The 15,568-nt window shown below is 40.3% G+C and overlaps 1 protein-coding gene and 1 non-coding gene across 2 annotated transcripts in view; both read left to right on the forward strand.

Annotated features, from left to right (window-relative positions):
* The window catches only part of LOC135349422 (dynein axonemal heavy chain 6-like), a 32,981-nt gene that overhangs the window by 15,603 nt on the left and 1,810 nt on the right, over window positions 1–15,568 (forward strand). Inside the window, exons 36-66 of the mRNA XM_064547951.1 lie at window positions 52–1,164; window positions 1,218–1,346; window positions 1,400–1,488; window positions 1,553–1,769; window positions 1,848–2,015; window positions 2,107–2,259; window positions 2,450–2,539; window positions 2,683–2,880; window positions 3,122–3,292; window positions 3,621–3,821; window positions 4,351–4,532; window positions 4,650–4,758; window positions 4,803–4,928; window positions 5,309–5,403; window positions 5,535–5,697; window positions 6,225–6,452; window positions 6,715–6,855; window positions 8,341–8,556; window positions 8,860–8,978; window positions 10,111–10,225; window positions 10,310–10,419; window positions 10,478–10,607; window positions 10,702–10,816; window positions 11,014–11,147; window positions 12,361–13,144; window positions 13,282–13,477; window positions 13,534–13,630; window positions 13,684–13,908; window positions 14,157–14,342; window positions 14,419–14,597; window positions 14,658–14,940. Of these exons, the coding sequence (XP_064404021.1) occupies window positions 52–1,164; window positions 1,218–1,346; window positions 1,400–1,488; window positions 1,553–1,769; window positions 1,848–2,015; window positions 2,107–2,259; window positions 2,450–2,539; window positions 2,683–2,880; window positions 3,122–3,292; window positions 3,621–3,821; window positions 4,351–4,532; window positions 4,650–4,758; window positions 4,803–4,928; window positions 5,309–5,403; window positions 5,535–5,697; window positions 6,225–6,452; window positions 6,715–6,855; window positions 8,341–8,556; window positions 8,860–8,978; window positions 10,111–10,225; window positions 10,310–10,419; window positions 10,478–10,607; window positions 10,702–10,816; window positions 11,014–11,147; window positions 12,361–13,144; window positions 13,282–13,477; window positions 13,534–13,630; window positions 13,684–13,908; window positions 14,157–14,342; window positions 14,419–14,597; window positions 14,658–14,940 (6,462 nt within the window). The remainder of the gene's footprint in view (window positions 1–51; window positions 1,165–1,217; window positions 1,347–1,399; window positions 1,489–1,552; window positions 1,770–1,847; window positions 2,016–2,106; window positions 2,260–2,449; window positions 2,540–2,682; window positions 2,881–3,121; window positions 3,293–3,620; window positions 3,822–4,350; window positions 4,533–4,649; window positions 4,759–4,802; window positions 4,929–5,308; window positions 5,404–5,534; window positions 5,698–6,224; window positions 6,453–6,714; window positions 6,856–8,340; window positions 8,557–8,859; window positions 8,979–10,110; window positions 10,226–10,309; window positions 10,420–10,477; window positions 10,608–10,701; window positions 10,817–11,013; window positions 11,148–12,360; window positions 13,145–13,281; window positions 13,478–13,533; window positions 13,631–13,683; window positions 13,909–14,156; window positions 14,343–14,418; window positions 14,598–14,657; window positions 14,941–15,568) is intronic.
* Window positions 8,014–8,086, forward strand: Trnam-cau (transfer RNA methionine (anticodon CAU)). Its single transcript has one exon. It is a non-coding gene; the product is annotated as a tRNA-Met (tRNA).

The following is a 15,568-nucleotide window of genomic DNA, read 5'->3' on the forward strand; positions in this document are numbered from 1 at the left end:
CAAAGTCATCCACTTGATTGTAGTCATATAGATTGTATTTATTCCATGTAGTTTCCTGAAGAGGGTAAATCACTTCTGCATGCTTTGTTCGATCAGAGTATAGACGATGGAAACAAGTTTCTAACTATAAACAGGTCGCAACTGTCCTGTAAACTACCCATTATGGGCGCCATTAGGACCCTGTGCATAATTCTGAGAAGCTTAATCGATTTCTCTTTAAAGGAATTCCCTGGGCTCTATCAAAACTTTAGCACAAAAATAGGCTCAAACTGTCTTAAATCTCAAGACAGCTCCAGCAGTGTAGGTGTTCAGACACTAGCCGGTATATACATACCTAAAAAGGCAGCCAAACAAGAAATAAGTGATGGAGAACACATTGAACAGCAGTCTGAGCTCTTTCAACTAATTGGGAAACTGTACGTCTTTTCTTTTACATGGGCATATGGCGGCTGCTTTGAGTCTGCTTTGGAGGAAGACGATGCAATGGAAGGGCTAGGGGACATTAAAGTCACTCGAGGTGGTAATACTGTGCTTTCTCAGTTTGATGCTTTAGTACATAAGATGTTCTCATCCAGTGACTCTGTGGTCCACGTTAAACTCCCAACAACCACCGACTTGATCTTCTCCTATTACATTGACATCCATTCTTCATCTTTTCTACAGTGGAAAACTCTCGTTCCTTCACCCAAGCAAATCGCTACAAAAATGTCACTGCTGAGAAAAGGTCTTGGTAATATTAGCTCAAAGTTTTCGTCTCCATTTTTCAAAGAATTTTCCACGGAAGATTTAAATGCCACAAGTGTGCCATTGATACCAACAGTTTCCACAGTGCAGCTTACATATCTTGCATCTCTACTTGGCAACAATGTGATGTTGGTTGGAAAGACAAGCGTCGGAAAGACCCAGTTTCTCAAATACCTTTCAGACATACTTTTGTTTCCTGATATGCAATCTGCAGTTGTATATTCTGTTCAAAGAGCAAATAGGAATGCTTCGAAGCCATCTAATTTCGACCTGTCCGTTCCTGATAACACTAAGAATGAAGTATCAGGTTTTGAGTACCAACTTTCAACGAGAACTACATCACTCGAGCTACAGTCTGCCATTGGAAACTACTGCATACGTACTGGGAAGTCCGTTTTGAAGCCTGCAATGGGTGAAAAGGTTAGTCGTGCATGAAGGAGGTTGGTGTTGATGAATGTTTTCTCTCATTCCAGGTAATTGCATTTTTGGATGATCTACACATGCCAGGATCAGACGTGTTTGGAACTCAACAGTGCTCTGAGTTCTTAAGGCAGCTACTGAACAATGGTGGATGGTACGACAGGCGCAACTTGACCTGGAAGGTACAACATCCATATATACATGTAACGCATGCGTAGCCATAAACTGTATGTAGGATGTTAGTGGCGTGCAAGTAGTCGCTACTTCCGGGAGGAAAGGTTGGGGTCATGCAGTTGTCAGTGAGCGTTGTCTGAGCAAATTCAGGTTTGAAACCAATGACTTCTTGTCTCTATTTGAAGTAAAATGTTGGTATAATTTTTTGACACAGCGTCTTTTGCCTCCCTGAGCCATCCTTAGACTCACTCCAAGCTGTGTACACATCTCACCTCTCCACTGCTTTTTCTGACAATTTTGCTGATGATTTGCTGAGGAACATTCCCAACATTGTATCTTGCGTGCTGTTCATGTTCCAGAAAGTGGCCAGTCTGCTAAAACCATCACCACATAAACCACTGTGTACATTCTCCATCAGAGATTTGTCAAAGGTAATTTATTTACCGCATAATTATGTTCGGTTATGTTGGTTCACTATTCTTGCATATACATGTACATCGCACATGCAGGTGTTTTTAAGACTTTTGCACGCAAGTCACAGAAGTGTAAAAGAAGCTCAAGATATTATTCAGCTCCTATCTCATGAATTCCAAAGAGTGTTCAAAGACAGGTGCTTCCCAGAGGATAGAGACCACATCTATAGCATCTTGTCTGAGGGCCTCAGAATCCACTTTAAGGTAAACCACAACACTCTCGTCAGTGAGTATGATGCATTTCATCTCATCCCTGGCTTTAATTAACGTACCCTCTTGACCTTTACGTATATAGATGGTAGTTCCAGTGGTGAACCTCAAGGAGCAGCTTCTTTTGTATGAAGACTTCACGAACTCCTTTGGAAGATATTTGCCGGTCAAGAGCCCTAATAAACTAGTGAAAAACTTGGAAAGAATTCAAAGTCAATACAACCTGACCGAGGATAAGGTAACAATCTGAGTTTTATTGTGCAAATATGTAGTACAGGAAGTACATGAGGTATATCACTATAATAATTATAATAATATAGCGTGTAACTGAAGTTGTGATGATAAATTTCAGGTGTAAGTTAGACGTGGTGCCACACATTCTATACTATACATGATTATACATGATTACATGTACGTTGCTTATGCAGAGTTTCCAGTTGTCTTTCTTTCCACAAATGTGTGGGCACATAATACGAGTCACCCGTGTTCTTCAACAACTTAGAGGAAATATGATATTGGTAAGTAAGTCTTCATTACACAAACAAGCTGATAATAAAATCGTGAGAAAGGTACTTTGTACATGCACATGTATATCTATAATGTTCGCATGCTTTGTGTGATGAGCTCCATGCAAACTTTCTGTGACACTTTCTTTTCTCAGGTTGGAGAAGGTGGTATTGGTAGGAGGAGTTGTGCCCAACTAGCCTGTCACATTGCCAATTGCAGCTATCATTGTTTGACAGTTTGTGAGAAGTCGCCTGGTGAAGCACTGGAGGAGGTCAAGAGTGTGGTAATACAGTGCGGTGTGACAGAGAAGGTCACCTGTCTGCTGGCTACGGAGAGTCTAGGCTCAGAGCAGGTACACGTCACGTATGATGCTGTAGTCGTGTTGTAGTTATAATTCAATTACATATGTAACAATTACGTAGTACATTATAATTATGAGAATGAGTAGAAATACGTAGGGCAGTACATGTATGTATGCTTTCTCTATAACACATCTTCGTAGTTTGTATGACAGTTTGATCCTGTAGCCAAAGCTGCCAAGTTTGCATTTACTGACTTGTGTATTAAAACTCAGTAATTTAATTATCATGCAGGATGATGTATTGCACATTTTGCATGAGCTGATGAGAGGTGGAAATGTGAGATGTCTGTTTAGTATTGAGGAGGTTGAAAGTATTCTAAGCCAGCTGTCCGAAGTGCTCGCTGTAAAGGAAAGATCCGAGTGCCTGTTGTCATCAAGAGAGTTATGGAGATTGTTTGTTAAGGTACATGTACAAGACAACAGTTTTTCAGGCAACGGGTACCGTATAGCGGGTAATTTTCGTGGGGTAAAAAATTCTTTCAACTCGAAAACGGCGATTTTTGTGAGTTAACTTTACTTCATTGCCTGCACTGCATTGCTTGCGTTCCGGTAAGCTTTGCCTACGTTTTCATGGGGACAATTTCGTGGAGGTCAGCTTGCCCACAAAAATAACAAATATTTTACCCCTACATGTGTAGTGATGATCAAAGTTTAACTGCAGGATATACATGTACAAATTAATGTATAGTTCAATGTATTGACTGCTCTATATACATGCACTTATTCTGCAGAGGGTTCTTGGTCATCTGCACATTGTTCTTTGTATGACACCCTCGAGTCCCGTTCTGGCAGTAATCTATAAGAGTTATCAGAGTGTATTAACCCACTCTACTATTGATGTGTTTGATGAATGGGATCCAAAGGCTCTGTTTGGGTTAGCAGGGAGAGAAATCTTGGAGTGTGATGCAGCCAACAGTGATTTGAAATTAAAAGTACGTACGTACATGTAATTCTACTAATTTACACAATTTAATATAGTGTACATTCACATCCCTTCACGGAGAAAAGTTTTGTGAATGTATTATGCCTCAAGGCGTAGCCGTACGAGGAATACGTTAAAGCTGACTGCGTGTGTGTGTGTGTGTGTGTGTGTGTGTGTGTATTCCAACTGTAACTGCTCAGCGGTTGCAATGCGACCCCCTTTTAGTTAGTCATTGACAGGACATGCAAAGTACCCTTCTTCTTCATAGACCTCTGTTGCCCATTAGCTCCTCTCAAATTTATGTATGGAATTAAATTCGTTCATTGTGCAAATGCCAACATTATTTCGTAACATAAAATGATACTAATTACCTTTTCTATAACACTTTAATACTTTTGAGCGAAGCAAAGCATGCTGAGAGGCATTAGCACAGCGAAGCTTTTGCAACATTCATTAGTAAATGGGTCGCGTGGGCATTATACGAATCCTTTTTACCATTATTGAAATTACCTTTTTGCTCCTTGTACTTTGGCATTCAGGAGCTGAGCAATCAGCTGGCCACTACTGCAGTGAAGATGCACGAGATGGTACTCTCAGCTCAGAGCAAGTCACGTGATCACAGCCCTCTCTCCTTCACAGTCACACCTACCACCTTCATCCAGTTTGTGCAAAAATTATGTGCTCACCTCTCCACAAAAAATAGCAACATCAGAGTACAAAGGTATTTACTGTTGGTGTCAAAGTATACATGTATTTGCTGCTTAATGTTTTTCAAACTGTGTTGGGTGCTGAATATTAACTTGTGAGAAATTTATGGTACTTTACCGTATTTTCCCAGGTCACATCTTGAAGAAGGTCTGTCACAATTGCGAAAGACAAATAGGGACGTTGATATAATGAGAGGAGAACTAAATGAATTGCACCCTGGAGTGACTTTAAAGACAAAGGTTTGCTACAAAGCCCTTAGTATACACTTTAACAATAGTTTCAGGAAGTGGAAATCCTTCTATGCCAGCTGACTGTGGAACAACAGCAGCTCGACACTTTGAGAGCTACAGTTGCCGAGGAGAGAGCAGCCATTGCTCTGGAAACTGAACAAGTTCTCATTCTGAAAGAGGTACTGGTTTGAAATGCTAATATTAGGTGGAGCTCCCAATGTGTAGCAACACGCTGCATGTAGTATATGTACATGTACCGTATTACTAGAATGTTTTGCGAATGAGCGAAATTGCACACTTTGCTATCTAACTTTGCGTTCCTTGCCTCGTGATGTCATACAAACAACAATATTGGTTTTTCAATTTAATTTTTTATGCTCGCAAAACATTACTAGTTGAAGGTACATGTGTATTATAAAGATAATTTATGTTGAAATCGCCTCTCTTCGTCACTCAATTACCTATCAACCAGTTTGTCAAAAAGGAGCAAGCGATTTTTGCTGCCTTATATATATACTCCAGTTTACTTCGGTTAATTGTTTGTATGTATTTAAACCAGGAAGCGGAAGAAGATCTACAGGCTGTACTCCCTGACCTGGATCGTGCTGAGCATGGGCTCAGAAACTTGGATAAAAAACATTTTGACGAGATTAGGTACAATGCGTACTATTTTATGGCTTATACATTTTAGCATTCAGCTATTGTGGTAAATTATACATGTATAGACTCAGTCTCGTGATCATGGTATTAACATCCTTGTCAATAATGTTGTTGACATTCTGTAGATCATATGGAAGACCACCGGCTATGGTGGTGCATGTAATGAATGCTGTGTGTCTCCTCTTGGGCCAACCCACTGACTGGAAGACAGCAAAGCAGTTGACACGAGATGGAACCGCTTTTCTTAAACTGCTATATTCGTACGACAAAGAAAATGTCCCTGACAAGGTCAGTGTGCATGGTAAAGAGTGTATGGATATACTTTTTGGTACATGTAGCTAAGTGTTGACTTCTTAGTGTGATAAATACATGTAGTTCTAGGATGGTCTGTTTCAAAGTTCAATCCGATTTACCATGTCTAAAGTGAGTTAATTACCCTGTGCGTGCGCAAGCGGGGTAAGCAAGGGTAGAGTGATTTCTGTGTGGATACAAAATGATCTGTTTGAGCGAACTAGACACTTTCATAGACTGCTTTAACTGCTAATGAGACAGTGGTTGAAAAATAATAGGCTACTGATAGTTGAAACTTTTAGGCGATCTTCGAAGGCGACAAAAATACTGTTTTCTAATCAATCCAATCATTGCTTTCTAGATTCACGATCATTCCCCATAATGTTAAGGGGTCATTTTACGATAAAAATTTATAATCTGTTTGCCGCTGTGCGATAAAGCTTAATGCACGGGTGAATGCTCTATGAGCATCTTGGAAAATACATGTAAAATGTTGTTATAGTTTTCACTAATTTACACCACAGGTTCTGGCCAAGCTCAGGAAGTTCACTCGGGATGAGGGCTTCACTCCTAAGAATGTAGCCCTTCACTCTGTAGCCTGTCAGTCCTTCTGTGAGTGGGTGTTAGCTGTCGAGCGTTATGCTGAGGTATTCCGGGTTGTTCAGCCTAAACGATCTGTATACCAAGATGTAAGGGACAAGCTAGAGTTAGTGATGGAGAAACTAAGCAAGAAAGAGAGACATCTCAACGAGGTTTGTACGTGCACATGTATATACTCTTAAGAGTATATTCTAGTACTGTAATACATAGTGTATAGATACAGTTCTAACTAAAAGGTGTACCATTTAGTCAGATTGCAAGTTGTTAACTTTGGAGCTTCATCTTCATGAATTGTTTGCATAGACTTGTTTTATAATAAAAGAGTATGCAGGAAGCAGCAATATGACGATTGTAATTTCCCTGTGTGTATACATGTATACGTATAAATATACATACTGTATATATATCATTCAGCTTGAGCAGCGACTGTCTGAGCTAGAAGATAAGTACAGAGTCAAAATGGAAGAGAGGGGAGAACTCCAGAGCAAATGTGATGAAATATCTCTCAAGTTGAATCGTGCAGAAACTATCACCCAGTCTCTAACAGATGAGCAGGTACATGTACATGTGCATGTACATTAAAACTTCACTGCCACATAATTATGTAGTGATTAGTAATTTGAGACATTTATATAGATTAACAGCATCGATTACGTATCACACGCTATAGTATATACGTACATGCATGTACCGTATTCTACCGAGATTGCTAATTGCATGCTACAAAGCAGCTACAGGTGGGATGGGCTTAATTTCGAAAACAGCCGAATTTAAGCCCATCTAGGTGTTTGCCTCGAAATTACGCCCACTCATCAAGTATTTTCTGTCTGCGTTTGAGGCCTGCCAACTCTTAAAATACCGTAGAAACTGGATTATTAGCGCTTACTCGACTATATGCGTATCTTTAGTTTAAGCGCATGCTCAACTGCAGGCTTTTTATACTCGAATTGAAGCGCTTTTCCAATTATGCGAAGGTTAAAAGTGAAATTTTTATGTCATTGTTTATCTATGAGCTAGTTTAATCATAGGTTTAATAGCTTGTATATACAGTGCATGATAGCTATATATAGCTGGTGATATACATCTGGAAGGACTCTCTGGGCATGCTGTTACCCTGTCTGATCATGCATGCTGAGAGAATGTGAGACATGGATGAGGTCCTTTTATTCTAAGTTCCTGATCAATGTGATAATATGAATTTAAATGTTGTAAATGAACTGTAACATAGTAGTATGATATAGATCCAGTTAGAGTTGCCTGCTTGCCTTGTTTGCTCACTTTCTAGCCAGCTTGCGAGCCAGCTCTCATCACAGAGACATCCAATTGCTGGGTGGGGCTCGAAATGACTGCATTATAGGCGCATTCTCGAATATAAGTGTATAGAGCTCTGCTATTGACCCCAAAAGCGCATGCGCTAATAATCCAGTTTCTACAGTACAATGAATACATCAATATACAACAATGGATAAAGTAACTCGGTATAAAGAAAAGTATACAAGTCAAAATTCTGCATCAGAAGGTTGTTTGACTTGTCACTGTCAGAGTCTTCAACAAAGATCTCTTATATATACTTGCAATAGGAGCAATTATTTGATCTAGCTATACTCAGAGCTAACCAGTTTACACAAGAAACTGCTTGACAACTGCTCACTGACAAATGTATCACTTTCTAATGGGGGTATTCTCGAGGTAAATTAGCCTATGCCAATGTGTGCCTCCTTGGCTCAGTCGGCAGAGCGTCAGTCTCATAATCTGAAGGTCGTGAGTTCGAGCCTCACAGGGGGCACTTTCTTTTTGTCTCAAATCGAGGTCTATATACACTCTTGTATCCTGTTATTTTTATACCTTGTTTTGATTTCAAAAGCTGTTTGTGACCTAATTTCAGGAACTTTCACTCTAAAGTGGGGGTGGGCGTGGGCGTAATCTCGGTAGAGTACGGTATAAATATAGTACTATACATAATTATGTGCGCATATACATGTACATATAGCCGCACGCTTAGGAAATGATCATGTATACTGACAGTATACTTTCCTCTAGGATCGCTGGACAGTCACACTTTCATTCTTGGATCGCCAGGAAAGCACTCAGATTGGAGACAGCCTGCTTTCGGCAGCGTGTTTAACATACCTGGGTCCTTTCACTGTTGTTCTCAGACAAGCACTAATCAACGAGTGGAAACAACTGTGTAGTGAGAATAAGTTGCCAGCCAGTAAACATTTTAAGTTGAAAGACAACATTGGAGAAGTAGAAGAGGTGCAGTAATTGATGTATTGACGATACATGTAGTACATGCATGTATATACTTCTCATTTTGAGGGCCAGGCTTGAGATTGCCAATTCAATCAATATTGAATTTTGCATATTGCTATGTCTGAGACGGTTGCCCTAGCTGCCAGTTAGGCTATGGCTACCTAATGGCAGAAGGGAATTAGGCAAATTGATCTCATGCAATAATTTATTGTGCGTGTATAAGTAAAGACTATAATTTATACTGTACATGTATATACATGTACTTTTCCAGTATTAAAAAACCATGGCAATTATCTTTCTCTGTAGATCCAGCAGTGGCATGTCCATGGCCTCCCAGAGGATCCTCACTCAGTAGAGAGTGCTCTAATCGCTACCCAGTCCACCTCCACCCCTTTTATCATTGACCCCCAGGGACAAGCATCAAGGTGTGTATATTGGTACAATGGACCCCTGAATATCAGAACTATGCCATTAAATGTACGTATACATGTATATATAGAGAAGCCCTGCCTTGCTTTTGAGTGTCGTTGGAAGTAGGCCGCTGGGAGCGCGATATGCATACAGTATAATTATATACAATATAGCCAGTTGTCAATGTCCACAACAAATTACAAACACGATAACACATCCTAGTTAACAGATTTCTTACATCTAGCACGGATTGCTTTGTTGTGTGGTCGACAGTCTACAATGTACTTTACCATATCTGGTGTAAGCTCATCCATGGGAACATCTGTCTGCTTTGAGTATGGAACTATGATAAATCCATTAAATGACCGCAAAGTGTCAAAGTATTTGGCCCAGTCTTCTATAGGCATCAACCTTTCCTGGTTCCTATTCAACCATGTGAGGCTCAAATGGAATACCTACTGCTTCACAAAATAGGTTCATTATTTCTGAAAGATTACTCTGCAGGTCCGAAGCATCAATTACTGTCGGATGTTCATCAAAGTTTTCTTGTACATAGTAATAGAGCTCATACAATTCCATTTAACCCTGCATCGGTTTCATTATATGTCTCATATCCAGTGGGCTTCTTTTTATTGACCTTATATCGTGCTTTTACCGTGAGTATACAACCTGAGCTGAATCTCTGATGAGAAACACATGGTGAGTATGTGCTAACTCTTTCAGTATTGTCGTGTATTCCAGTGAGTCTTTGGCTGATAGACACTTGGCCATTTCTTTGGTGAACACCACATCGATGTCTTTATAGCCTTGAAGAAGAGCTGTGTTGACAGCAGTGTATGTTGGCTCTACTGGGAGGCCTGCCGTGGACGTGGGGCATTGGCTTGACTGGCTTCCGAAACAGTATGGGTACATGTAGAGCTCAAAGAAACATTTTATTCTTGTACACCTGAGAGTTGTCATTGACTGGTAAATGGCGGAAGACAAGCTCCTAGGGGCCGTCCAAAGAACCAATAGCTTACCCATTGTGAAAGGTCACAGTGTAGTTCACACTGTGGTAAAATAGGAAATGCTATTCTCTAAATCCACCACAATGGAATTTTATCATAATTATTATCTATTAATTGTGTGTTCTTACGACTGCTGTAGGTGGTTGAAAAGTTTCTACTCTACGGATGGTTTAAGGGTTCTTCAATTCGACAGTGAAGATTTAGTGAAGAATATAAAAGAGAGTATTACAGAAGGAACCACTGTAATTATTGAGGTACAGTTAAAAATAATTTTTATTGCCATTAGGCATTAACCCATGCAAGCAGTAGCTATAATGTGATTTGTATTGCACATACAGCAAGTTTCAAGCTTTGGGTGGCTCAAGATGGAGCCTTTTCTGGGAGGACAAAACAGACAGACACACCTCGGTGTTGAAAAAATGGACATTCCGTACAATCCATCTTTCAGGTAATAAAAGCTATTGACCTGTTTTGTAGATTTTTCTATGCATTTTGTCTCATTATAGGATGTTTCTTGTGTGCCAAGATGCTCGTGCAGACTTGACATCAGACATTTGCAATAAAACTATCGTGATCAATTTCTCATGTACAACGGAGAGTCTGCAGGAGCAGTTATTGGCCACTGCTATCAGATTGGTCAGTTAATTGAGCTTCATTGAAATTGAGTTTTTTTTTACAGTGCTGCCCAGTGTATTTTGTTTGTTATTAGCCAGCGCCCTGCCCTCTACAGCTTCAACCAGCCCTAGATGTTTCTCATTCAGAGCTGATTCTTAGGATAGTGAGCAGTAGGAAAGAGCTAAAGTATCTTGAAGGAGAGTTACTAAACATTCTGAGAAGTAGTAAAGGTACCAAAGTATAGCATGCATATAATTATACGTATACATCTAGTCATAAACATGCATGCCTTATCCTGAGGGCTATTGAGTCAGTAATGAGAATTGCATAGCGTACATGTAGATTTGATGCAGTGGTAGCTCACGTATGTAGTCCACACCGTGCAGTGTGTAAACTATTCCTCATTGCACGTGTGTTTATAATGCAGGGATTTTGGATGATGAAGAGGTGCAGGCAACCTTGCACCAGTTAAAAGAAGTGGCAATTGATGTGCAAACGCAGCTTGAGGATGCACAGGCCACAGGGAAAGAGATCAATTTATCCAGACAGCAGTATATTCCGGTGAGCATGCATATACACGTAAAAAACGGAGTATGCTGAGCACACAATCAAAACACTAAAAAGCATGCTATACGCAAAGTGTGCAATATGTGATGGCCGTGTACTGAGCATACTTTATAGCGGGAAATTTTTGTCAGGTGCAAAATTTCACGTTTTTCTAGGGCAGGCAGTTAACGCGAAAATTAAAACTGGGAGAAACTCCCACGCACCGGTATTTCACATGCAAAGCTATTGGTGGGTGTGGTTTCCTGGAATTAAAACGCGAATAATTATTAGCGAAAATGTCTTCTGAGGGCTCTCGAGCCAAATACTGAAAATATCTCGCTATATAGCGATGTACGTATGGTACTGTACTTCCAGCAGATCCATTGTTTTAATCACTCAAGCCGAAGTGTTACCATCTAGTTTGCTTCTTTTGACCAGTATATACGTTACAATGTTTTCATAGAGAAGTGTCTTGAAGTATCTTAAAGTGTGGTGTTATTATGCCTCGAGGCGTAGCCGCACCAGTGATACGGTAAAGCTGCATGACTGTGTGTGTGTTGGTGTGTGTTGTAACTGCTCAACAGTTGCAATGCGACGAAAACTAACAGCTTCTATAGGCTTCTAGCCACGTTCTCTTGGATATTGATTCGTGATTCGTGGATTTGCAAACTAAAGCTTCTTTCTTGAGTTATGGCTAGTTTGACTCACAGTGAAGACTGTTGCAGTCTCTCCAGAATCTTTTGTAGCATCATCTGACAGGAAATACAAAATGATGTACATGCTTCTATCCTTGAAGATCATTCACTAAGCCATCAGATAGACTCTGTTTCCAACTAAGCTCCTGCTCTATAATCCAAATACCTAATACTTTTTGAGCGAAACAAAAAATGGTGAGAGGCATCAGCACAGCGCAGCTTGCATCACTCGTTATACGTTCAGGGAGAAAAATCATATATTTGGTTATGACATCATTAGTGCAGGGGGATCCCAGGGCACCCCAGAGGAGGTACGTACAACATGTAGGCTTGATTGAGAGCTGTAATTACATTTCATTTACGTGTAGGCCTAAGTAGTAATACTGAGTCAGCTAATCAAGTCTTATATATGTATAATTGGACTATTGATCTTGCATGTCGTACCTCCTCTGAGGGCGCCCCCCTCTATGAAACCCTGCTAGCGCTGGCACAATTAATTACAGTACATGATGATAATTATGTTCCACTTCCAGGTCGCTGTCAGGGGATCACTGTTGTACACTGAAATACAGGGTCTGCACATATACAGCCCCATGTACCGCTTCTCTATGGACTGGTTCCAGCAAATCTTTTGCGAGTGCTTAACAGGTATTGAACTCACTGAACAGGAAGATGATCTTGAAGCTCACCTATCCGCAATCAATGAAATGCTTATTAATGTAGTCTTGAGAAGAGCCTCGTTTGCCATATCTGCTAAGCACTATACACCGTTTGTTTTCAAACTTTGTTGCTCATTATGTACGAAAGGTTCCATCAGTGAGCCAAAACTGTCCCCTGAAGAGTGGAGGGTGATGATGAAAGTTTGTTCTCTTTTCAAGGACACAAATGATGACACTAGTGAATTAAGTCAAGAAAGTAATCGCTTGTCTGGCAGTTCAAACTCTCAACCTAACTCTTTTACACCAAAAATATGGGATGTACTACGATTCTTTGAGAAGAGGCTTTCGTGCTTTACAGGCCTGCAAAACCACATTTCCAGCCACCTGGAATTATGGCAAAATTTTCAAGCAAATTCAAATCCCATTGTTTCCCTCCAGAACATGACGGAGCAAAACGGATTTGCCCCTTCAAAACTGACTGCATTCCAACAGCTACTGCTCGTACAAGCGCTTTGTGTCGACAAATTTTCCCAAGAAGTCAACCAATTTATTGTCAGTGTATTGGGTGATCAGTACCACGAGAGGCCACTGATTTCATTCCCTGAAGTTCTTAGTACAACAAAGAATGGAACTCCTATCCTCCTGCTACATTCGGGAGGTACATCTATGTACATGTATGCAAGGAATAATACTCGTGTGTCTAACTTGTGTGTGTTTGTGGTACTTATTAGTCGTGATAAAAAATCTATGTTCTCGAATTACATTGAACGTTATCATACAAATTACTTTTTATAGACATGGATGCTTACAACTTGCTAAGAAGTTTGGCTAAAACTGAGCAAATCCCAGGAATTGTGACTGGATACATTGGTGATAGTCAACAAAAGAGAGTATCTGACCTTTTGCACACTGCAATTGAAAGAGGAAACTGGATTCTCATTGAAAATTGTGATTTGGGATCATTTTGGCTTGAAAAACTTCTTAAAGAAAGGTTTGCTTGAATTATTGCAGGGTATGTATTATTATTATAATACTAATTCTCTACAGTTTAAATCGTACGTCACTCCACCAAAACTTCCGAATATTTCTCTCCTGTTCTGCAAACTGTGTGCTACACGATAGCCTGGTAGAATCCTGTGTTAAGGTAACGTCAATTCTTATGTTATAACTAAAGTACAGTGTACTCACATTTTTTAGATCAATTTGGATGCTCCGAGGTCTATACGATCCAACATGTTGCATCTATTCTCTAGTGATAGCTGGCTGAAGGGGGTATTTGAAGGTGGCTCTCACTCACCCCCACACTGGAAACAATTAGTCTACGACCTATGTATGTTCCACTCTGCAATCAATACCAAGAGGGTATTCGGCAGTGTAGTAGGTGAAACAACCTACAGCTGCTTTCAAGCAACAGATCTCCAGGTAAAGAAATGTGTAGTATGCATGTTGGTGTGTATTCATATCTCCTCTATCTCAAACTAAAAGTGTCTTTCGTAGTTTTCTGGCCAAACTGGTGAATGTCAACGTTAATTTTGCCTCTCTCCCTCCCTCTCTCTCTCTCTCTCTCTCTCTCTCTCTCTCCCTCCCTCTCCCTCTCCCTCTCCCTCTCCCTCTCCCTCTCCCTCTCCCTCTCTCTCTCCCTCTCTCTCTCTCGGTGTTCTCTCATTAAGATGTCAATATCCCTACTGACTGAAGTCTTTGACGGAGGCCTTAATGAATGGGAAGTTATAGAACACCTTGTGGGTATGATTTGCTATGGCGGCCGAATAACAAACAAGCACGAGAAAAGATGCAATGATAACTTGCTTCATCTATACCTCAGTTCTAACTGCCAAGGAGCCGGCATAATCTTAGATGTAAGTGCTGTCAATATTTACATTAGTTCATGAGTGACTGAAAAAGTCGTGCCATTTTATTATGGGCTTTATGCAGAACCCAGAGATTGCTCCATTAGTTTCATACAAGGAGGCAGTTCTCAGAGCAAGTGAGCTCACACTCCAAGACAAGCCAGAGCAAGTTGGGATTACCGTAGAGACATTTCTATCATACAAGCAGACTGAATCGAGGCAGTTGCAACAGTTTATTTGTCAGTTGGATGACGACCAAAAAATGTGAGGCTATATAAAGTACTTTTTAAAAACACTTAACATTTGGTGTCTGATCTCTTACAGTACTTTTCAAGAAGATCTGGCCTTAGAAAAGGCCATGTATATATTGGACAACCTTCCTTCACTGGAACTTTCTGGACACACGCATGCTCGTTGCTGCCCTGACACAATGATTTTTGTTGACATGATAAATAGAGAGGTGTCAGAATGGGAAGGCAGGTTATCTGCTATCAGAAACATTCTTCAAGACATTGTCGATACAATACACGGAGGTGGAATACTTTCTGACAGCCAGGATAGCATTTGCTGTTGCCTGGTGGGAAATTCAACTCCTGAATGCTGGAGTGTAAGTATAATAATTATCTGTATGCAATCACTGTATATGCAGTGCATCCAGTCTATAGAGAGTAGAATACCACAAATGTGTACTTAAGGTAAATATCTTATGATTGGAACATTTCTAAGAAAATCTGCTGATAGTATTGTACAGGTGAACGGATTATTATTCTACAACATATCCAAAAATGTTTCCATGAAAACATAAGGTGGCGGGTTTGTGGTGATTAGTAAACAATTGTTACCCGAGGCGCACGTGGGTGGCCAAGGGTATAGTAGTCTGTTGGTTTGTTTGTTTGTTTGTGTATTTTGAATCTACTCACCTGGATATCACAGCACTGCGTTTACAGCATGGATAGTCTTCACACAACTAGTTATTAGTTTTAATAGTGGCAAATTTTGATGTTAATTTAAGCTTTTGTTGTCGAATAAGAGAGCTATAAGAAGCTTGAACTTGCACGTTGAGCTAGCCTCGATCCCAGGCCGATCCGTCTCCAATTGAAGACCTAGCGTTCAATTGGAGACGGATCGGCCTGGGATCGAGGCTAACGTTGAGCTAGCTACACTGTGGCCTTTAGTACTTGCAGATGAAGTGATCCCGTACCAGGAACAATTGAAAAGGGTCACTACAATAGAAA

This window comes from Halichondria panicea, chromosome 15, assembly GCF_963675165.1.
Source record: "Halichondria panicea chromosome 15, odHalPani1.1, whole genome shotgun sequence".
Taxonomy (NCBI): domain Eukaryota; kingdom Metazoa; phylum Porifera; class Demospongiae; order Suberitida; family Halichondriidae; genus Halichondria; species Halichondria panicea.